The sequence below is a fragment of the Rhinolophus sinicus genome, linkage group LG01 (genome assembly GCF_036562045.2).
Source record: "Rhinolophus sinicus isolate RSC01 linkage group LG01, ASM3656204v1, whole genome shotgun sequence".
Taxonomy (NCBI): Eukaryota; Metazoa; Chordata; class Mammalia; order Chiroptera; family Rhinolophidae; genus Rhinolophus; species Rhinolophus sinicus.
Window position 1 is genome coordinate 62,315,249 of NC_133751.1, and position 24,778 is coordinate 62,340,026.

The following is a 24,778-nucleotide window of genomic DNA, read 5'->3' on the forward strand; positions in this document are numbered from 1 at the left end:
AGGAGGTTATGTACTCATCGAAATGTGCAGTGTGTCCAGTTCACTGTGCCTGGGAATGGAGTGGCTTTGCTCCCCATTCCTTTACGTCCTCTAAATACAGGAAATGAAAATTACCTAGGACTCAGGGTACCTGCGCTGAAGGCATGATTAATAGATAAACACAGCTAGAGCTGTAAGGAAATGAGAATAAGTTATAAATAATAGATGAGAATTTTCATATCCAAATGAATACTACTCATCTCAAGTGTCTTACTGAATGGATATATGCTTATCCTAATGTTTTAGCCAATGATTTTGCTTAAATTCATCAGCATGTCCATTTGGATACTGTCATTAGAGCCAGTTTTATAAACTATGGAAGAAAACCAGTCTCACTGCTTTTAAATCACACTCTAATGCCAAAAGGAGAAAAACAAGCTTGTAATTAAATCTGAGGCTGTGAAATCATTCTATTAATTCCAGTATGTACAAGGATTTTAAATGATCCCAGATTATAAAATCATCACCTTGAAAAAAAAGTACTATTTCTTATATCAAAGTAGTTTGTAATTACAATTTAAACCCTAGAACCTTACCAGGTGAAATGGGACCTGAAACCTGTACATTGTAATAGGCTTTTCATGAGGGTCTAGCATTGTGCTGTCCAATATGGTAGCATTAGCCACATGTGCCTACTGAGAAGTTGGTATGTGGCTCATCTGAATTGAGATGTTCTGTAAGTGTAAATTATATAATAGATTTCAAAGGCTTAGTATGAAAAAATATTTAAAAGTATATGTTAAGGCATTTTAAGTAACTAAGCTCCTTAGGATATGAATCCAAAACAAACTTAGGTAAACAGACATCCATGATAGATTCAATCAAACTAATGGGTGGTGGTAGGAAAGAGGTTAATTTACTATTAATACCATATGTAAAATGGAGGATACAAATAATACTTAATTTTCCTAGAGAAGCTATAAGAATCAAATTAAATTTTGTATGCAAAATTCTTATTTGTACTATGAAACGTAGTAAAAGTAACAGTTCATTTCTTTTCCTTATAGTTTATTCATCCTTATATTTCTAGTGCCTAGCATAACTTCTGGGAGATATGCTCAATAAATGTTTGCTGAATGAACGTGTGAATGACTGGGCAATCACTCTTTCCTTAGATTCCTTAGTGTCAATTATTTTGTTCACAATGCAAAGAATTTTTAGCAAAAACAAAACACCCATGAAAACAAAAATAAAAACACCAAACTCTTCTCAAATTGTTGAACAATAAAGCATTCACAAACAAAATGAAACAACGATCTCAGGTTGCTTCTTGATAACATCTTGCACATTATACATCCTCGTATACTGTGCAGAATTGTACCTTGTTGGCACTGCTGTGATTACCAGGTAATTTATAAAGAAGGCAAGTACCTCATTATCATGATATGCCCATTGGCACAAAAGCACGCCAAGCAGGCACTGTTACACATGACCACCACATCTGCTCGCAGTATAAAAGATGTCTCCGTGATGTTATGGACATAAAGGCAAGTCTGAGAAGGCAGTGAGAAGACTTTGGCTTGTTTTTCTGAGCAAATTATTGTATATTGATGATCTCCTATTTCTTGGGATGGAGAGGGGAAGTTCATGACCAGTTTCCTTCTCCAAGATTTTTCATTTTCTTCTATGTTGTTTGGATCCTTCCACACTTCATATGGCGGTTGCATTAATCCACCAGTTCGATCCATACAGGAGAATGTTAGCACAGCTCCTTTCAATGAGAGGAATGTACCTATAAAAACAATTTCATATCACTGGTACGTGAAATTCTTTCTAAAACAGCTGTTATTCATCTATGGGCAATAAATGTTTATATTATGATAATTTATATCTATAGTATCATAATATTGTGGTAATATACATAAATCAGATTTGTGAGTTCATCAGTTGCAGTAACTTGGAATCATAGAATGTTAGTTCTAAAAGGAGCCTAAGACATCAACTTGTCAAATCCTTTCCATTATATTAATCAGAAAAGGGAGACCCACAAAGATTAGGAGACTTGGGCCAGGTCACATAGCAAGTTAGTGCCTGAGCCTGGACTAGAACTCAGGTTTACTGATTTATCATTCCTTTATGCTACATGGTCCCCCTTAAAATTCTTTTTGAAAAGCATATATTAGAAAATGTATACTTTTTATTTATTGAAATAACTTGAACTGAAAAAATAATCATGCCATCTTATTCCATTTCCTTATTTCATAGGCTCATTTGCTAGAAAATGCTTTTTTCCCCCTGAAATTGAACACTCAGAATAAATTTCTTGAAATTTTAACATCTAGAAGTCATGCTAACAATTTGGATTATATGGGGGGAAAAACAAACAAACCAGAGCACCTTTGGCTCTTAGGCAGACTAATGCATCTTTATACAGAAAGGAAGTTTACTCACCTGGATTCTTCAAGGTTGAATATCCATGCTAGATTACTACCTATCAGTGATTTTTATCAGTCCTGCAGGACAGGATACTATAAAGCTTAGGAGGGTAACTTGGAATAGATTGACCTTTGGACATTTCCTGACTCTCCCTTAAGCAGTGCCCCTAGCAGCCTTTTCTTTCCTTTGTCCTTAGATACCATGTCAAAAGAGTAAGAGGATTAATCAGGCTGATATGCCTCAAGAGTGTACATGTGACAGAGACATGAAAAGGGAAGGGTGATATATAAAAATACATTCCATTTAGATAGTACTTTATAACTTAAAGTAGTTAAAACTTATCAAATTCAAAATAACATCTTCAGATGATTTAACATCTCAATTGTGTTTTTAAACTCACTTTAAAGCCAGAATTAGTGGCCGGTGAATATCTTACTGTTACTAAGAACAAGGATTCTTGGTAAACGTCACAGGGAGGAATTCCAGGACCTACTGGAATGATCAACACAAACAAAGCCAAGCACGCAGTGGATTTACTAAAAGAAAAGAAGTAGTATACCATGTTTCCCCGAAAATAAGACCTAGCCGGACAATGCATCTTTTGGAGCAAAAATTAATATAAGACCTGGTATTATATTAATTACATTATATTATATTATATTATATTATATTATATTATATTATATTATATTATATTATATTATATTATATTATATTTATTATATTAACCCAGTCTTATATTATAGTAAAATAAGACTGGGTCTTATATTAATTTTTGCTCAAAAGACGCATTAGAGCTGATTGTTTGGCTAGATCAATCATGGTAGTACACTCGCAAGATGGCAGGAGAGGGGGCAGACGCAGAAGAAGAGCAATTGCCCTGAAGAACAAAGAAATTTAGGATTATATTTGAATGAGGGCACAAAATATTCAGGGGTGGTGTTACAGATGTTTCCAGGGCGGGTCTTTGCTGACCACTCCTTCCTTTCGGGAGGAGGGATTTTTGTTCATATTTGGCCCTTGTCAGAACTGTCAGGGCAACATGTGGGGTGGAGATTTTTCCCTGCCTATTAGCAATGCTATAGCATTATAGTCTATTACAATTAGCTGTAGCTGCACCTTTTCTTAAGAATGGTCTCATTTCCTCGCTTTCCTTTGTCTCCCTTCACATCCTCCTACTTTTCCTACCCCCTTTCTCCCCATGGCCCTGTGCCCTGTTCTTTCTGCCAACGGGAACAGTACTAGGATAACTGAAGAGGATGGGAGAGGAGGAGTTTAGGCAATTCAGTCTGAGAGTCCAGGTGTAAAAGGACAGCACTCCCAACCTCCCATGAAAAGAAATTATGCCAAAAGGTATGACGAATGATTTAATTAGAATTCATCTAGAATTGATCCTTTCATAAAACCACATTTCCATAACTACCTGCCGCATCCTTAATTTAGAGATAGCCTAAAGTAGGTTAAAAAAGATAAGAAATTTACAATTTTGAAGCCATTTTACTTATACATGATGTTTATAAGAAGTCAGCATCAAAATGACAATTTTAATGGGCTGCCTTTGCTGAAACAGCTGCTTTGTTTGCTAATGTGTGGTCAAAAATGCTTTGTTTATATTCTGTTCATTAGGTTTACATAGGGTTTTAAGTTTTCTCAACAATGTATTATTAATTTTTATAACGCTATCTTTAATCTTTCCTAACTTAAAAAAAACAAACAAAAAAAACTTAAGTCCAAATAATAAGTTACCAGTATTTCAGAAATACACTTCACTACAAAGTTGGCTTAAATTTAAGGGCTTCTATAATAAGATGTTAACAATTTAGTCTACAGTAAGTAATTGACCAAACAATTAATTAGGACTTTCCTCTTAAAGGAGGTCTCACCGACTAGAAGTATACCTTACTCCAGCTTTCCAAATAACCAACCCTCCTCACTACAACTTTCATTCATTCAATCAACAAATATTTATTGAGGGCATACTATATGTTCTAGGCTATTTTAGGCATAGGGGATATAGTAGTGAATAAAACAGACAAAAATCTCCACCTTCATAGAACTTACTTTCTATGATAGAGACGACAACATATATGATAAATAAGTGTGTATATATATATATATATATATATGATATTAGGTAATAATAAGTACTAAGGGAAAAAAATAAAGCAGAAAAGGAATAGGACCTCTTGGGGAAAGGGGGGATTAAATTTTAAATAGAGTAGAAGGTGTTGCGGACTACATGTTTGTGCCTCTCCCTGCCTCCAAATTCATATACTGAAGCCCCAACTTCCAGTGTAGATATATTTGGAGAAGAGGCCTCTAAGGAAACAATTCAGGTTAAATGAGGTCAAAAGGGTAGGACCCTGATCTGATAGAATTAATGTCCTTATAAGAAGAGACACCCGGACGCTCTCTCTCCCTCTCTGTGGGGACAGAGCTCTCATCAGATCCCAACACTGCTGGAATGCTGATTTGCGGCTTCCAGTCTCCACAAGTATAAGAACATGCTGTTGTTCAAGCCACCTAGTCTGTGGTATTTTGTTATGGCAGCCTGGGCAGACTAACACAGAAGAGAAGGCATGATGCTCTGGGAATTCGGGCTCATAGTGCTGATATTCTGGCTAATGTGATTATCCTTCACCTCTGACACAGGAGTCTCATGTTTTCTATCAGCATCCATGAAACTGGCAATCTAACTTTATTAGTTTGCAAGTAAGGTAAAATCTCAAACTTTCACAGACCTTGCCTTTCTAAAACAGTGAAGGGCAGACTAATAGGAGATAAGATCAGCGAGCTAATATGGAGCCAGGTCGTGTAGGACAGGTAAAGACTTAGACTATCCTATTAGAGATGGCCGGATTTTGAGAATAAAGTGATATAATCTAATTTTCATTTAACAGGATCCCTCTTCCTGCTGGGAATATCCTATAGGGAGTCAGGTTGGAAGAAGGGAGAGCAGTTAAGATGTTGGTACAATAATCCAGGTGAGAAATGGATACCAGCTTGATTGAACCAGGTGGTAACAGTAGAGGTGGTGAGAAGTGATCAGAATCTGAGTACCTCGGTTTTTGAACGTCTACGTTGAGGAACATTTGGTTTATGAATGACGTAAACCCGGAAGTAAATGCTTCAGTTTTCGAACACGACTCAAAAATCAAACAAGTCACACGGCTTCTGCTGAGTGCAAGATCCTGAGGCCTAGCTGTTGGCTGTTTTCAAACGTTTTAGAACTGTGGATTACGTTCGAAAACCGAGGTGCCACTGTATATTATAAAGGTTGAGCCAACAGAATTTGCTACTAAATTGGATTTACAGTATGAAAGAAACATAGTGGTCAAGGATGATTTTGTTTTTCACCTGAGAAATCAGAAGGATGGACTTGCCATTAACATACGTGGGAAAGATTATGGGAGAAAAAAGAAAGGCTATTAGGAACTCAGTTTGGACATGTTACGTTGGAGCTGCTTAGTAGGTATCCAAGTGGATGTCAAATCCCTGGAGGAGTTTAGGCAATTTAGTCTGAGAGTTCTGGCATGGAGCTCCTAAAACCCTTGGAATTTCCTAAGTGATGAGAGGGACACAGGTATCTTCTATTATGTTCATGAGGTGACTTCTGGACCTCATCTAAGGATGGGGCTGGTTGCCAGGGGAACCAACCACATGATTAGAGGGGATAGAGATTGAGTTCAATCACCAATGGCTAATGATTTAATCAATTATGCCTGTGTAATGAAGCCTCCATAAAAACCCAACAGGAGGGAATTTGGAGAGCTTCCGGGTTGGTGAAAGGTGAAAGTGTGGGGGGAGTGATGCTTCTGCAGAGGGCAGGGAAGCTCTGAGTCCCTTCTCGCATACTTTGCCCTGGAATCTCTTCCGTTTGGATGTTCATCTGCATCCTTCACAACAGACTGCAAACAGTAAGTAAGCAGTTTTACTGATTTCTGTGAGCTTATGTAGCAAATTAATCATGAGAACCTCAGATTTATAGCTGATGGGTCAGAAGCACAGGTGACAACCTAGACTTGAAAAGTGTTGGGGGACAGTTTTGTGGGACTGAGCCTTTCATCTGGGGGGTCTGATGCTATCTCCAGGTAGATAGTGTCAGAATTGAGTTAAATTGTGGGACACCCAGCCAGGGTTACAGAGAATTGCTTGATGTGAGAAGAAAACCTCCATACATCTGGTATCAGAAATGTTGTGTGTGGTCGTAGTGTGAAAGTAGAGGAGACACACAGGAGAAACACACAGAAGGAAGGACTACATTATGTTCTTATGTGAGAGGGGAAAATGGTAGGTTTTTCCATCTCAGCATATAAAGTTGCATTTCCATGATCAGCATCACCTAGGAGCTTGTTAAAAATGCAAATCCTCAGATCCCAGCCCAGATGTTTTGAATTAGAAACTCCGGGGTTTGGGCCAGTAATCTCTGTTATAACAAACCCTCCAACTGATTCTGATTAAGGCCACAGCGATAGCTACTAGAGTGGATAATCTCTAGATGCTTTCCTATTTTAAAATTCAATGATTTAGTGCATTTCAAATTTCCACATCATTGATTATAATTTGTTGTCAAGACAATCAATACATTTATGTGAAAAGATTCCTTAAGAAAAGAGAAGTGGGCTTTTCTTTGTTAAGAGGTTTTTGGTTACTGATTTACTCTCCTGTTCAGACTTTCGATTTCTTTATGATTCAGTGTCAGTAGGTTGTATGTTTCTAAGAATTTATCCATTTTTTCTAGGTTATCCTGTTTGTTGGCATATAATTTTTCATAGTGGTCTCTTTTAATCTTTTATGTGGCATCAGTTGCAATGGCTCCTCTTTCATTTCTGATTTTATTTATGAGTCTTCTCTCATTTCTTAGTCTAGCTAAGAAATTTGTCAGTTTGGATATCTTTTAAAAAACCAATTCTTATTTTTGCTAAAAAGTGGGCTAAGGACTTGAATAGACATATCTCCAAAGAAACCATACAGAAGATAATTGTGCATATTTCCTTAAAATTAGGAATGTAGTAAATTATGTTTTCTCATTGTGAAATATATTTACAATTAAAATAAAATAATTCTTTGTATCTATTAGTTTGTTTCTGTTTTGTTTGTTCATTTGTTTTATTTTTCAGATTCCACAGATAAGTGAAATCATATAGTATTTGTCTTTCTCTGTCTTACTTATTTTCACTGAGAGACAAACTCATAGATACCAAGAACAAACTGATGGTTGCCAGATGGGAGAAGGATAGGGGGATGGGTGGAAAAAGTGAAGGGAACTAAGATGTACAAACCACCAGTTATAAAATAAGTCACGTGGCATAGAGAATATAGTCAATAATATTGTAATAACTATGGTGTCAGATGGTCACTAGACTCATCATGGTGATCACTTCATAAGGTACATAAATGTCTAATCACTAATGTTGTACACCTGAAACTAATATAATATTGTATGTCAACTACAATTAAAAATAAATTTTAAAAAATGATCCTAACAGATTAACTTTTAAAACACAATGCATTTTATGGGCTGAATTGTTCCCCCCCACCCCAAATTCATATGTTGAAGGCCTAAACCCCAGTACCTCAGAATGTGATTGTTTTGTGATAAAGCTTTAAAGAGGTGATTAAATTAAAATGAGACTGTTAGGGTGGGCCCCAATCCAAACTGACGGGTGTCTTTCTAAGAAGAGACGATTAGGACACACAGGGAAACAGCAGGGATACCTGCATACAGAGGGATGTCATCTGCAAGAAACCTCAGAAGAAACCAACCTGCGGTCCCCTAATTTTGGACCTCTAGCCTTCAGAAGGATGAGAAAATGAACTTCCTTTTTTTAAGCCACACCGACACACAAATTCACATTTATCTGAATTTGACACACTAGTGAAGAGCTAATTATTCCACCTACAATAAGTAACAATCCATACGTATATGAATTTAGCGCACCTGTTAACAAAGAATACACAACTTCATCTAACCTACCATACCATATATATGTATTCTTTTAACAGAAAATCCCTTATGCTATAGATTAATAAAATTCTTTTTTTACTTAAATGTTTTTCAGATAGTTTTTACCATATATAGGAAAGAGACAGTAAAAGATATTGATAAGAACAAATTGAAAAATAAGAAATTAAAAATTAAAATTAAGAAATAACAGAAGGAATCACACTCATCTCTTCTTTGAAAGAAACAAGATAATTCATGTAGGAAGAGCATATACCATATGCTTTAGCAACAAGACTCATAATTTAGGCCAAATTTCTAGGCACTAGTATAAAAAGAAAAGAAATTGTGTAACATCTCTTAGAAACAACATGGGGAGATTATCAAAGACTTTGGAAAGCCATGTCAGGTCAGACTACTTCTAGCTTAACTGGTCTGAGTTCTTCAAGGATGACGTGAAAACATCTGGCATGGAACTTTGGAGAAATGCTTCAATTCATTAAAAGTAATTTTTAAACTTTTGTATTAAGGTTTTTCTCAGTGCTTTTCAGAAACTTATTTCCCAAGGCATTGTTTAGGTCAGCAGGTCCACAGTTTAATACTATGGAAATGGTTGTACTATTTTACCCTAAAGGAAAGCTAAGGTTGCAATATGACTAATGTTGAAATAGTATATGACTTATGAAATTCTCAATAGTTCCTATTACACAGAATACTTGTAATCTTTACATATTAATGTTTTACAATACCTTATATCTAAATTTTAAAAAGCAGTAATGGAGGCAAAGAAAAACTCTTACCACTTGGCAATACCATGACTGGTTCTGTAAATCTTTGTTCATCTGCTGATGGTAGGTTCAGGGAGATGATTAACACCATTCCCAGACTAGTTCCAACAAACAAACAAGGGGAGATAGTAGAGTCATTTTTCCGAGCAAAGGACTCCATGAAGTATAGCGCTGTAATTGCTTCTTTAGAATCTTTGTCAATACTAGAGATGCTAGAGCTTCTAGAACGATTATATGAATTTTCTCGGCTTTCTATGGAAATTAAAAAAAAAAAAATTAAATGTTAGTGCATTTCCAGAAAAAATAAAGTCTGACTTAGTACTTTATTTTACAGAATTATGTATTTCCTCAATACAGAATTATGAAAGGGAAGTAGAATTTGATTCTTTGTTAACAGAGCTGGAAGTCACCTTATCCAGTTCACCAGCTTATTTTGAAGATGAAGAGACTGAAGTCCAGAAGTGTAAGCCATAAACCTAGGCAGACCTGGGCCAAATCCTGACTCTCTAGCGGTCTAGTTAACCATGTTTTTCTCTTTACATTGCCTCACACGTCAGTTGAAACTCTCTAATCTGGAAAGAAATATTTAGTCTAAATAGTCAAGGTTACAAGCATTTCTGGTACCTTTTTAATTATGGTTTCCTCCTATCCATCAATTGTTGGAAGTATTCTTAATGATTTCTTGGCAATTCCCACTTACTGACAACATTGTGGCTACTGACCTGAAGAGTCACAAATGTTCTGTGGCGAATACATCCCCCTAATACAATTTTTGGTTTTGCTATGTCTGGAGTAATTACAGTTGTAAAAACAATTATTTACCAAGGCCAAAGAGCAAATGTTATCTTCCTGAATTAGTTTCAAGCTGCCTACCTTGAATCCAAATTCAGTCCTAACTGTGTAGGGCCAAACACGGAGCTGTAGACAATGCCATCCCATTGAGAGTGGTAATCTTTCTGAGAGGGCGTCTGCCCACTTAAAGGAAACAGGATGGTTTCAGGCTCTCCTGCTCATCAACACTTACACATGCGCACACTCCAGCAAGCATAAGTTAAGTGATACTAGGAAGGTTGTGTTGTTTGTATAATCACTCCAGTGTTCAAGTTCCTCAAATTCTTTCTACTCCCTCACTTTCCTTTCCCTCTTGATAGGTAGAAGTGTGACTCATTTTTATAACAAGAGGCTAAATATAAATTTCTGACTATCCTTTTTGTAGAAAACAATATAGTGTTCCTCATTTCCCCCCTTATATCCCTCAGCAAGTTTATAAACATAATGCTTTTTAATAGAATTTAGAGATGAGAGTAAGCTTGTATATAATCTACATATTTTATAGATTTGGAGACAGAGACATAGCGTTAAGTAATTTTCCCAGAATCTAGCACAAGTCAGAGGCCGAAATATCTGAAACTCAAAATTCCCAACTCGCAATCCAGTGATTGAGTGCTACTACTTTTACAATCTTTACATTTTTGCTTCTATTGTAACATTCCTAGGTAAAATGTTCCCCCAATTTTTCCATGGTTTATTAACATTCAAGGTTGCTACTCGTAGATACCTGTGATAGAGATAACATTATCTACATGTCCATGGACCCTATTTAGTATGACATAATATTAAAGAAAAATTTTTAAAAATATTTAAAAATTTAAAGACTATAGCTCATTACCATCAAAAACTTTGAGGGGTGGTAAATGGGAAATTACTTTATAGCATAGCATTACCATAGCAAATCTTCCTAAGATTATTTTTTTCTATCTTTCTCCCCAAAGTTCTTTATCAGCAAGACAATAGCAGCAAAGTTATACGGTTCCTCCCTTTTTTCCCTTTTCTAAAGATTTTTGGCCTTCTGGCTCTTGTACTTGACTCCCTACCCCCACACTCATTCCATAAATTCGCAAATAATCCTCTTTAAAAACATATGATGATGAAGATTGCAAACTTTAGAACTCAACATCCTCCCTTTTTTTTGGTCACATGAACTTGACAGTTGAGGAAATTAAGATTGGAAGACATTAAATAACTACAGAAAGAAACTTGCAGTTACTACTGGGAGTGTGCATAACAGATTAAGGCATAATCTTTTGTACAGAGGAGGTGGGAACCAACCAATGAGCAGAGCCATTCTGGTTTTAGAGATGAAGAAGAAGGTGAAGTGAGGCATGGATTTGGAGTCATGGCCACAGCCCGACTAGGCTCTCAGTTAGTTACACATTGCCTACAGTTGACTGTAGTTTTTTTAGATCTTTTACACATGACCTCCATCCATTGTCCTCCAACTCCCGTTATCATATCAAATTATAATTGTACTCACGGAAATCTGCACGTTTAACCCACCTTCTGTTGTAACTGGTAAAGAAATCTCCATGCAAGCAGCAGACTGTGCTTTTCGAAATGGTGGTCTTCCAGGACCCCAGCGGTTTACTTTTGAAACATCAGCACTAGAAAGACGTTTTCCAGAACTGCAGCTCTGAGAAGTTGGACTTGTGCAGTGTCCATTTACATGATCTGTACCAAGAGGAAGGCAGTATAAATGTCATAATTAAATCTTACTATTAAGGAATCCAAGTATGTAGATTAATAAACGAAGAAGATAATTATTTTTTTCAACCCATATAGATGGCTTCATCCTTGCTATTTTAAAATTTAGTCACAATTTCAGTAATTAGCCAAAAACTTCATATTTATTAAATATAAGATTCATTCTTTTAAATTTGACTAGTTAACATAGTTTAATATTCTATATTCCCACTATATAGTCTACCACTTAATGGCCATACAAAATAGGTTATAATACTGAACTCTCTTTTGAATAATTTAAATAAACACCTATTTATATAAGTTTGGGAAGTACTTCACATGCTTGGAGATTAAGATATAGAATGGAAGCATCTTACTGTGCAGTTGAGAATGGTATTTAAGAATATTGACTCAAGAGCTAGACTGCCTGGGCTCAAATCCAAATTCTACCACTTAATAGTTTTAGGAATTACTGAAGTTTTCACACTTTAGTTTCCTCTTCTGTAAATTGGGAATATTATCCGCCACATGGAGTTTCTGTAATAATACATGTCACAAACCAGAACATTTTCTGGTATATGGTAAACTATGAACAAAAGTTATTGTCATTCCATTCCAGGGTATTAAAATTGTGCACATCTAAGAAAAACAGTACTGTTTATTTAGAGCTTATGCATTTAGCTGTTTTGATACAACTTGAAAACTTGTAAGTAACTGCACAAAAATGTCTTATTTTTCTTAATGCTAAAAAATATTTGAAATATCATCTCATAGTGTAATATTCAGAATGCATTTTAAATGTTCTTTAGTCATTCAAAAGACAATAGAATTAAATGGAGAATTCAATGTTTAATATCCATGTTGGACATAGGGAACTGGCACTCAGTGTCCAATCCATTATAGCCTTTATGTATTGTAGAGTTTGAAAACTTGTAATTGTACATTTCCTAGATTCCCTTGCCACTTGTGCAAAGAGAATTAGGTTTCACTATTTAAATGCACTAGTGTATTTTACTGTTGTTTAAAATGAGAGTTAACATTTATTGAGTACTTCAATGTCAGGTGTTTTATACACATTACTCATTTAATCTTCACATCAACTCTGCAAGGTAGGTGCTTGATAGTTCTGATTTTGCAGATAAGGAAACTGAAGCTCAGGAAAAGGATTCAGAAAATCATTCAATATTACATAAGTAGTATTCATGGAGGCAGGATTTTAATCCAGATTTTTCTCATTAAGTGTCTGACTGCTTTAAAACTGGGCCACAGGTTCATGTAAAATATTGATAGGGTTTAGGAGTGGCTCTTGTGACGGTGATGCACATTGAGATCCAGCCCTTTCGGGCCAGTTATCTTCCATACTAACATAGTAGATCTCAGAAATCCCAGATTTCCCAGGTGGAAAGGCAGAAATATCCCATGATGAGGTAGCCATGGGGAAGCTGAAATCAAGAGCTCTACTCCTCTTTCACTATCAAATATCATCTCATGAATAGGGAGAACACTGAGGGCAACAGCTGGCACTAAGGACGTAGAGTGAATTAGAAAATGGTGACACTTTGTGGGTACAAATTGCAAAAATAAGCCCTGTTCTGGGAACATCAGGACATGTTGCCCCTTCCTCAGATGTGATGCCTGTTCTACGGCTGCTTGTCCAGAGGAATGTGGGATGAATTCACAGCCTTCTTAGCCGGGTACAACAGTATATGGCAGATCCCAAGAGTAGTAAAATTTGTTCATTTAGCCAGGACCCCTTGCACTTACTAAGCCAAAACCCCTGCCGAGCTATTACCATTTCTTGGTGGCTGTTTCATGTGAATATTGTTTCATTTCAGCTCATAATAGGGCAGTATCAATTATTAGATTACTCAATATGCTAGTCTCCCTTCCTTCATTCCCCATCCACTGTAGTGACCAAATTTTCCTCAGGTTCTCATGTTGGAGTCCTGAGGTCCAGGTGATATTACCGTACAAAGGCAGCCCAGAGTTTGGGGCCATATATTTGTTTTCAATAGGGCTGATTAACTTAAAGGATTTATGTTTGTACTTAAATCTTTAAAATACGTGGAATTAAATTTGCTTTCTTTAAAACTTATTTTTCTTTACCATGCTAAATATTCTAGATATGAGAATTGATACAAAACGCTTAGAAATTTGGTCATAGCCAAGAGATATTCATTCTGGAAATTTATGATAAAGAATGCTAAATATAAAAGAAAAACTAAAACCTCTATTGATAAAATTACTCACTGTTGTTTTAGTTATTATAGATAAAAATTGGAAACCAGCTACCCTTTAAAGCTGAGCATAAAATTGTAGGTAAATTGTGGTATATAATCACATAGCAGTATTATAACCTTTAAACGTGTTTCTGAAATGCTTGTTGAAACATAAAATATCTATGATATTATGTGTTTTGGTTAGCTCTTGTTGCATAGAAAAACCACTCTAAATGTTAATCATGTAAAATAATAATCATTTGATTATATTCACAGATTCTGTGGGCCATGATTTAGGCAGGCTAAGGTAAGGTGGGTATACTATATCTATGAGGCCTTGGGCCTTATTTTGGAATGCATGAATGGCTGGGGGCTTGGAATCCTCTGGAGGCTTCTTTACTCACATGCCTGAGCTAGAATGATGCAAAGGCGGAGTTCAGTTGGGGCTCTCAATGGCAGCTTCTTCATACACTTCCTCATAGTATGATGATCTATTTTACATAGTGGCTCAGGGCTTGAAAAAGCCTGGCAGTTAATTTGAAAATCAGATGGAAACCATATTTCTGCTGCTTTGGTGTTATTGCAATGGACACTCTGTCAAGAGGCAGTTGTAGTAGATTCCTGATCTTAAAACAATACGCTCTTCAGTTCAACAATTGATGGCAGTGGTCTTCTGATTCCTTGTTTCTAATAGTAGCAAAGTTATCTGCCCTTCTGATCTGCCTGTTTGGTGGCATTATTCTGAAAGTCATACCTATAGGTAAAGCTTAGAGTTTACTCCTCCAATCTTTCAGTGGTTTGATAAGCACCTACCATGTTTTGCCGAAAATAAGACCGCGTCTTATATTAATTCTTGCTCCAAAAGACATATTAGGGCTTATATTCAGGGGATGTCATCCTGAAAAATCATGCTAGGGCTGATTTTCTGGTTAGGTCTTATTTTTGGGGAAACACGGTAGTTTCTTGCATTAAATCATTACTGCATAACATAACTAGAATGGTTTCTGTTCCTCTAACTGCTCCCTGATTACAATGGTTCTTTAGCCCCGGTGTGGAGCTCTATGCCATGTAGAGAAAATACAACACAGTAAGAAACTCAGTCTTAAAACAATAAGTAGATTAAAGCAAAAGGGAAATGGTTATTCTTTAATTTACAGAAAGATTCCCAAATGTTAAACACTTACAAGCTGCTTTAAATTAGCTGATTCTCTTGTGCCTTTAAACAGAGATTTGATTTAGTGTATTTATTGTATAAATTAAGGTACAATAATGATTTACTGAAAAATGGCTTATTGAATACAATTGAAATTATTTTTAACATAGTCCTTGCCAAAACTTTATAGAAGAATATAAATGAAGATTTAATACTTCATAAACTAGTTTTATTAAACTTTTTAATACAGCATACAACTCTAGAAAGTGAAAAATAGTAGTATGTAGACACAGATGCATAGATGTAGGCATAGATGCCATAGAGGGTGATTCTATGGTGAAATAAATGTTTAACATAATTTTAAGTCAAAATAAGCAATGGATTGTAAAAACTAAAAATAAATAAAACAAAGACTGCATTTAACAATATAAAATACAGCTGATATCAAACAATTGATTAAAATGTTTGAAAACCCACATTACTTTACCTTTGCTTACTTTCATCATTAACAGGTAACTTTTCTCTTCCTCTCTCCCTTCTTAATCATTGGTTATATAACCCTACTTGGAGGACAAGTTGGTTTGTTTATTGATTTAATGTTGGTTGTTTGCTTGATTAGTTTGTTTAAATAGGAAAAGAATTTATTAGAGGATATTAGGCAGCTCAAAATCTCAGGGAGAACATGAGAGGTATACTCAGAAGCTTTGCCGCCAGAAACAACGTCCAACCACACTGGAGTTGAGTTCTGTTAAGACACCACTCTGCCAGTGGTTCAGCCCTGATGATGCTGGGGCCTAAATGCTAGGAGCTATGATACTGCTCATTTGGTACAGCAGGACATCTCACCAAAACGGGTTTGCATAATTTTTAATTTGTATTTATTTCAGCATGTTTGACTATCAAACAAGAAATAGTCTAAATACACTAATTAAAAGACACATTATCAGAGTGGTTCAAAAAACAAGACACAACTATATGTTGTCCATAAGAAACCCAATTTAAGTATAAATTCATATGTAAATTAAAAGTAAAGGAATGGAAAAAGATATACCATGCTAACATTAGTCAAAAGATATATATTTCCATATCTTGCTTCAGGATAGTGGGGTACATGGTAAGGTCAGTGAATCCCATAAGTATTTGCTCACTGCCACACTTCATTTGCTGTGAAATGAGTTCCTTGATGAAAAAAAAGGTTTGTGGAATATCATGATGATGAATGGGCATTCTGTAAGTCCATGAATGGTAGTTTTGGCAGAAGCATTCCATGCAGGGAAGGCAGATCCATATCCAGAATAAGTGTCTATTCCAGTAAGAACAACACAAGATAAAAGTGGTCCAATGTAATCACCCTGCCACCAGGTAACTGGCTAATTACCAGGGGAATGGTTCCACACTGGAGACAGTGCTGATTTCTGCTGCTGTCACATCGGGCACTCAGCAGTGGTTGTAACCAGGTCACCCTTGGTGAGTGGAAGTCCATGTTGCTGAGTCCATGCATAACCTCCATCCCTGTCACCATGGCTACTTTGTTCATGAGCCCATTATGTGATGATAGGGGCTGGTAAAGAAGCTAATTGGTATCCACTGAATGGGTCATTCTATCCGCTTTATTGTTAAAATTCTCCTCTGTTGAGGTCACACTTTGGTGAGCACTCACATAGGACAAAAACTTGACTGTCCTGTATACTAGCAATGGAACTTGAAGTTAAAAACAATAACATTTACATTAGCACCCTCAAAAATGAAATACTTAGGTATAAATCTAAAAAGTATTACAAAATTTAGATGAGGAAACTATAAAACTAAAAAACAAAAAAATAAAAATAAAAAAACCTTTTATTTACTGATGAAAGAAACTGAAGAACAAATAAATGGAGAAATATTCCATGTTCTTGGATAGAATTAAATATTGTCAAGATGTCAGTTCTTCCCAACTTGATCTATAGATTCAGCATAATCCCATCAAAATTACTTTGTGGATATTGACAAACTGATTCTAAAGTTTATATAGAGAGACAAAAGACCCAGAATAACCAACACAATATTGGAGAAGAAGAACAAAGTCAGAGGACTGATGCTACCCAACTTCAAGACTTAATATAAAGCTAAGGTAATAAAGAGAATGTGGTATTAGTGAAGAAACCAACAAATAGATCAATAGGACAGAATGGAGAGTCCAGAAATAGATCCACACAAATATAGTAAACTGATCTTTGACAAAAGAGCAAAGGCAATATAGTGGAGCCAAGATAGTCTTTTCAATAACTGGACATTCCAAGCAAAAAATAAATCTAGACACAGACCTTATACCCTTCATAAAAATTAACTCAAAATGGGTCATAGCCCTAAATGTAAAATGCAAAACTAAAAAACAACTAGAAGAGAACAGGAGAAAATCTAGATGATCTTGAGTTCGGTGATGACATTTTAGATACAACACCATAGGTATGATTTATGAAAGAAAATTGTTGAGTTGGACTTCATTAAAATTAAAAACTTCTGCTCTGTGAAAGACACTATCAAAAGAGTGAGAATACAAGCCACAGAATGGGAGAAAATACTTGCAAATGATATATTTGATAGAGGACTATTACTCAAAACACATAAAGAACTCTAAAACTCAACAATAAGGAAACAACGTGATTAAAAAATGGGCAAAAGATCTGAACACATACTAAGCCACGGAAGATAGACACATGGCAAACGTACAATTTACAGAGCTTACTTAGTTTTTATCAGTTTTATTTGTGTTTGTACGTGTAGTTCTATGTAATTCTGTCACATGTATAGATTCGGGTAGCTATCACTACAATCAAGATTCAGAGCTGCTCCATCACTGCAAAGATCTGTGTTACTCCTTTATAGACACACTACTCCTTCCCTCACAAACCCCTAACTTTTGGCAAACATCAATCAACTCTCCATATCTATAATTTTGTTATTTCAAGATTGCTAAATAAATGGATTCATATAGTAATTAACATTTTAAGATCAGGTTTTTTGTGTTTTTTTTCATTCACAATTCTTTTGAGGCCCATACATGTTGGGTATATCAATAGTTCTTTTTATTTTTATCACTGAATAATATTCCTTACTATAATGTATCACAGTTTGTTAAACCATTCATCTATTGAAGGACCTTTGGGTTGTTTCTAGTTTTTGGCTGTTATAATTAAAGCTGTTGTGAACTCTTTGTACAGATTTTTCAGTGAAGATAATTTTTTATTTTCTAGAATCTAACATACCCAGGAGTGGGATTGTTAGATAATATAATAGTTGTTTTAACTTTATAAGTAAATGCCAAGTAAATCTGTTTTCTATAGTAGTTGTACCATTTTGCTTCCATCAGCAAAAGATGAGAGTTCCAGTTGACCTGTTATCCTTACCATACCTAGTTTTGCCAGTATTTTTAATTTTAGCTATTCCAATGGGTATTTAGTGGTATTCTATTGCTTTAATTTGCATTCCTCTGGTGGCTAATGATGTTGAATATCTTTTCATGTGCTTATTTTCCATCTGCATATCCTCTTTGGTAAAGAGTCTGTTGAAGTAGCTTTCTATTTTGTGAAACAAATGTTTTATTTTGGAATAATTTTAGATTTAGAGGAAAGTTGCAAAGATAACCTAAATTTCCTACATTCTCCATTTCCAGTTACTATCAACTAAACTCCAGACTTTATTTGTATTTGATAATTTTTAATGTTTTTCTACATTTTTATCGAGGTTAAATTCACATAATATTAACCATTTTCAAATGTACAATTCAGTGAAATTCAGTACATTCACAATGTTGTGCAACTATGACCAACACTGTTAGTTCCAAAACATTTTCCTCACCACAAAAAATAGCACTGACCCATTAAGCACTCACTGCCTATTCTTCTTTTCGCTTCCATTGGTGGCCATCAATATGCTTTCTGCTTCTAGAGACTTACCTATTCTGGGTATTTCATGTAAATGAATCATATAATGTGTGGCCTTTCATGTCTGGCTTCTTTTACTCCATATAATATCTTTGAGGTTTATTTATGTTGTAGCATGTGTCAGTACTTCCTTTTATTAAGACATATTTTTAAATTGTAAAATACATATAAAATTTACCATCATAGCCATTTACAGCTATAAAGTGTGTGTATATGTGTGTGTGTGTAAACACACAAGTCAGAGGATAAAGGGGAGCGCTGTGGAGGGAAGTGCCCATTGTGGGAAAGTACATACCAGGAAGAGGGAAAGAGGAAGGAAGAGAGGGAAGGAAGAGAAGGGGAGAGAAAAGGAGAGCAGAAATTGAAAAAGACACAGAGAGATAAAGCTTGGGATGAAAAATGAAAGTGAGGGGGGAAAAGGAGAGAAGGAGAAGGAAGGTGGGGGAATGGAACTGGAGAGGTAAAGAGAAATAGAGGGAAGGGAAGTGTTCTTATTTCTCTATATGGCTTCAAGTTACTGTCTAGTGTTCTTTCATGTCAGCCTGCAGAACTCCTTTTAGTATTTCTTGTAGGGAGGATCTACCAGTGATCAACTCTCTTTGCTTTTGTGTATCTGGGAATGTCTTCATTTCTCTTTCATTTTTGAAGGAAAGTTTTGCCGGATATAGAATTCTTTGTTAACAGTTTTTCTTTTCTTTCAGCACTTTAATGTCATACCACTACCTTCTGGCCTCTGATGTGGAATTGGCCATAAATACTATTCAGTATCCCTACGTATGACAAGTCACTTCTTTCTCACTGCTTTTAAGATCCTCTCTTTGTAAAGTTTGATTGTAATGTGTCCCAGGGTGTGTGTCTACATTTTTCATATGTGAAGTTCATTGAATTTCTTGGATGTGTAGAGTCACATTTTCCCTCAAGTTTGGGAAGTTTTCAGCCATTATTTCTTCAAATATTCTTTCTTCCCCTTTGTCTCTTTCTCTTCTCCTTCTGGTACTCTCCTGATATGTTGGTGCACTCATAATATGGTGTCTCACAGTCTCTTAGCTTCTGTTCATTTTCTTTTTGGTCTTCTGAGTCAATAATTTTACTTGTACTATTTCCAAGTTCACCAATTTATTCTGCCTGCTCAAAGCTGCTGTTGAACCTCTCTGTTGAATTTTTCATTTTAGTTACTACAATTTTTACTCCATTATAACTACTGTAATTTTAGCTCCAGATTTTCTACTTGGTTTCTTTTTATAATTCCTATTTCTTTATTGATAGTCCCTACTTGTTCATTCATTATTATCTTTTTCATTTGTTTTTTCATTTGTGCTTGTTTTAGCTTCATAATTTCTTGATCTTTTTAAGAATTAAAGTTATTTTTTCATCACTCTCTTTGAATATCCTAAAAAGTCTTATTTTACAGTCTTCGTTATTTTAAAAAATTTTCATCTGGAATGAATTGTTGTCATAGTTAATTTTTTGTTGTCTTTCTTAGCATTATATTTCTTTATGCAGTCTGCAATTTTTTCCCTAACTTCCTTTCTTTGTTCTGTAGTTTGGGTAAATAGTTTTGTAGTTGTTAACTATTTTCTAGATCCCTAGACTATAATTTTCAGAGTTCTTGATCCATGATATTAGTGGAGATACCAAAAAAAAAAAATGTCTAGCTATTGACCCAGTAAGTCGAAAACCAGGCCTAAGAGTTGTTTCAGGGTTTAAAATCTACCAGATAATAGGGTTGTTTTGTTTTCTATTTTTTATTAATTTCTTATGTTAATTTGTGATTAAAGAATATGGTTTATAATATTCTACTTTTAAGTATTGACATTTCCTTTGTGGATTCAATATAAGTTTAAATTTAAGTTTAATATAAGTATAATTTTTTCTATGAGCACTTGAAAATAATATACTTTCAAGGTACAAAGTCAAGATGTATTAAATAATTTTTCATGTAAATTATGTTTCTTTGTTCCTCTGGTTTTTCTCTTTTGTCTTCTTGAGTTGTCATTAGTTATGTTAAAATCTCTCACTATTATTGCATTTCTCTTTATTTCTTATTGTTATATTTCTATAGTTTTGACATACAATTGTTAATCCTACATTTGGTTTGTAAAACAGTGTCATTGTGGATAGTACATTTCATCATTGTAAATATAAGCACTTTTCTAATGTAGTGTATTTGTTCCTTGAACTCAACTTTGATATTAACATCATAACTCCTGTTTTAGTTTTTCTAGTAGTTGCCTAATATGTCCTACTACTAATCTTTGAATCACTGCTTTAGATGTTTGTCTTGTTGGATTTTGTCTGTTATATGCTGAAAGCCTTTTTCTTATAAAAAAGTGAATTACCTTACTTACATCTGGTGACAATAGGTACATCTGGCAATTACTTCATAAAATGCTAACTACCTAAAGGTTCTAACTGCCTAAGTGTCAATGTATGTGGTCTTTACTGCTATTACTATTATTTTATTATTACTGTTATACTACTCCATTAAAGGCTATTGTAACAAAGAAGTTACATTAGTATCCAATGCTCGTCAACACATTGTTATTTTTCCTTTGACTTTAGTGAACAGCTCATATACACAGTCACTAATACCTTTATACAGATGAATGTTATCTGTTATTTTGGGCTTGAGAACCACCCTTACACTGCAGCCCTACATTTCTAATTGCTCACTGAATGGTTAACATGGATGTCCCTATAGCAACTCAAACTCAATGATTTTTGTCCCTATAGCAACTCAAAAATGATTTTTTTCAAACTCATTTTCCTTTCCTCCCAAACCAGCTATTCTCCATGAGAGCTATTCTAAACACTCTGTAGTCATCCTTGACTCATCCTATTTCGTATGCCTTACCAGCCCTCTTTCCCCACTGTTTCCAATCCCATCAGTTATAAAAGTCTTCCTTGGTAATTCCCTCTGTCCTGTATACTTTCATTGTTGTTATGCTACTTGAGGCCCTCATCTGGCCCCCTGCAATAGCTTCTTAAACATCTTCCTCTTTCACTAATGAATTATACACTAGTAGAAAACATCTTACATGCAACCCAGGGTACATTTTACACCAAGGTTTTACATTGGAAGAATTTACATACATACATATATTTATCCTCTGTCAGAAGCATTATGATTTTTTTTCCTGGAAATTTGTGGGAAACAAGTTTTAAAAATGAAATTACATTAATTACATATTTAGAAATACAGATTTAATAAAATTTCATTGTGAATCCTTTTAGGTGCAAAAAATCCTTTAGTAAAGTGACAAGCACTTGACTATTTTATCGTTTATATATGAGTTTTCATAATTCATCTTTACTTAAGGTGTGCATGAAAATAGTGAGAATGAAGCAACTGAGAGGGAGATAATTGGAGACTTTAGAGATTGATATTTATAGAAATTGTTTAATATGTTTATTAATAGCAACCATGCCTAACTGACCTCCATATTAGAATTTTAACCTAGAGATTTCTTTGCTACTTCTAATACATATAGAAGTGGGCTGGAAATCTTTTTTATTTTTCCTTTTCAACATTCTAGGGAAAATATTAAAATAGTGGAAGTTATGAGTATAAATATCAGAATGCATATTTTTCTAGATAAAAGTGTTATTTTTTAAATAGTCTTCATTTGACATTTATCACAGTGCATCCTACACAAAATGATATAAAGTGTTACAAGATTATAAGCTTTGCAATGATATATATTTGGTTTAAATTCAGTTTTGCTACTAGTTGTGTGACTTTAGGCCAATTTGAATTTTTCATAGCCTTATTTTTTTTAATTTGTAAAGTGGGAACAATATCACCTACCTTATCTCAGATGATATGTACAAATCATATAGTATAGCATCTGACACATAGTAGGAGGTCACTAAATGGAACTGTAATGTTGACTCTTCCTTTGACGTCAATTACACTTCATAATTAACTTCAAAATTTCTTTATTGAACTAATGATAATATTGAACTAACGATAATAAGTAATGATAGTTTACTATGTCAGTGCTTTGCATTTAAAAATACTATAACTATCTAATCAAATTCATATAAGATCATATGTAATTTTCAATGTAATAAACTATTTATCTAACAGTTATTTAACTGAGATACAATAAAATGAGGTATGTGAATATGCTCCATAAACTTTAGGTACCATATTCTGTGATCTAGTTTCAAATCTTAAATCTACAGTTTATTAACAACATATATGAAATAGCTTTGTAAACTCTACAGAATAATGCAAAGACTAATTATTACATTTTTTGTTATTTTAATCATGATGTTTTTAGGATTGAATGGCTTTAAGTCAGAATAAAGGTAATTCAATTACATTTCAAAAAAGAAAAACCATGCTGGTACAAGCAGATAAAAGTTTTGAAACAAAAATTTATGAAGGCCTATTTAATGAAGCCTTATTTATTTCAGGGTTAGAATCATGTTAAGACTGTGACTACCATAAAAAATAAACTAAAAGTAAATCAAAATTTTTATAACTTCCCTAGAATTAAAAAAATGCCCAAAGCTCCATTTTTTTATATATCAGACTTTTTTGTTGTTAAATAGCATTAATTCTAAATGATACTAAGATAAAAAATAGGGAAAATAATTCCAGAAAAAATGATCCTTATTTACATGATAACAGTCACAAAGGGCCCATATGAGTAACTATTCAATGTTTAAAAACATTTTCATGACAAAAAGCAAACAAAACATTATATACCTTGGTGTGTAATGATTTATAAAACATAATTTTGTAAAATGATTGTTAACAAACAAAATGTTGAATGCTGCCAACAGAACTGTATGGTGATTTTTAGAAAGGCTTTTTGGAAAGACATCAAACACTGTGATCTAGGAAACTTGTGTTATTCATGGACTGGTAAAATGTTCAGCCAAATGAATGTAAGAAAACTTAAAATTGTTGGCTTTTGCCTACCGTACCAAGATCAGCCTTAAGATCTGTTGGCAGACTTAACTTTCTTGATCCTTTAACTGAAACAACAGAAAAAGGAAAAAGGCAGTTGTTAATTATATAAAATTAAAGAGGAGTGTGGGGGAACAGTATGTCTTACAATATAATTATTAAAATCCTGATGAACATTACATTTAATGAGCATGTATGGAAGCAGAAATATAGTTCAATGTTAGTTCACTGCCAGCAGTAAATATTTAATATGCAAACAAACTCAGTAGTAAATATTTAATATGCAAACAAACATGAGCAAAGTAATTGTTCTTGCAGTAAATATTTAAGTGTATCTTTGCATAGTTTTTTTCTCATGTGGTATAGGGAGTGATTTCTTATTTAATTTGGAAAGAACCAAAAATCAATTTTAGATAAATCTAATAGGTAAAGAAGTATTGCAATGTATTAGGTCATATTATAAATACCAATAATAAGGGTAAAAACTGGTGAACTTTGTCAACATTTTTTGAAATAGAGAAAATTCTATTATAGATTTATACAATGTAGTCAAGGAAACTTTGCCATGCCTATCACAGATGAAATGATCACTATTGAACACTACAATATTAAATTCAGTAGATAAGAAAATTTGAAAATACAAAATATGTGAAAATGAATTTAATTATATTATAATAAATCAAGCTATCAGAAAATGTTTGAATAAACCAAGAAAACTCCTGCAATTCATTGAAAAATATTCCTCATTATTAATCTGTTAATAAAAATTTTACATTGGGCAGCTTATAAAATATTTAACTGGAATGCATGTTATCATTGCAAGAAATGCATTAGGGGATATCATGTTAGAAATCTTTTCTGTCAATTACTACTTTAAGACTCAAATTGATAC

General features: G+C 34.3%; 1 protein-coding gene across 14 annotated transcripts in view; it reads right to left on the reverse strand.

The window, feature by feature from the left end:
- The window catches only part of STXBP5L (syntaxin binding protein 5L), a 242,728-nt gene that overhangs the window by 23,338 nt on the left and 194,612 nt on the right, over window positions 1-24,778 (reverse strand). For 7 of the 14 annotated variants that reach the window (XM_074331359.1, XM_019729633.2, XM_019729631.2 and 4 more), the window contains 3 exons: window positions 11,485-11,655; window positions 9,160-9,399; window positions 1,411-1,771 (listed from right to left, as the gene is read on the reverse strand). In XM_074331359.1, the coding sequence (XP_074187460.1) occupies window positions 1,411-1,771; window positions 9,160-9,399; window positions 11,485-11,655 (772 nt within the window). Of the gene's footprint in view, window positions 1-1,410; window positions 1,772-9,159; window positions 9,400-11,484; window positions 11,656-23,903; window positions 23,955-24,778 lie in introns of all 14 variants that reach the window. The other 7 variants (XM_019729632.2, XM_019729627.2, XM_074331312.1 and 4 more) reach the window with 2 other exon arrangements.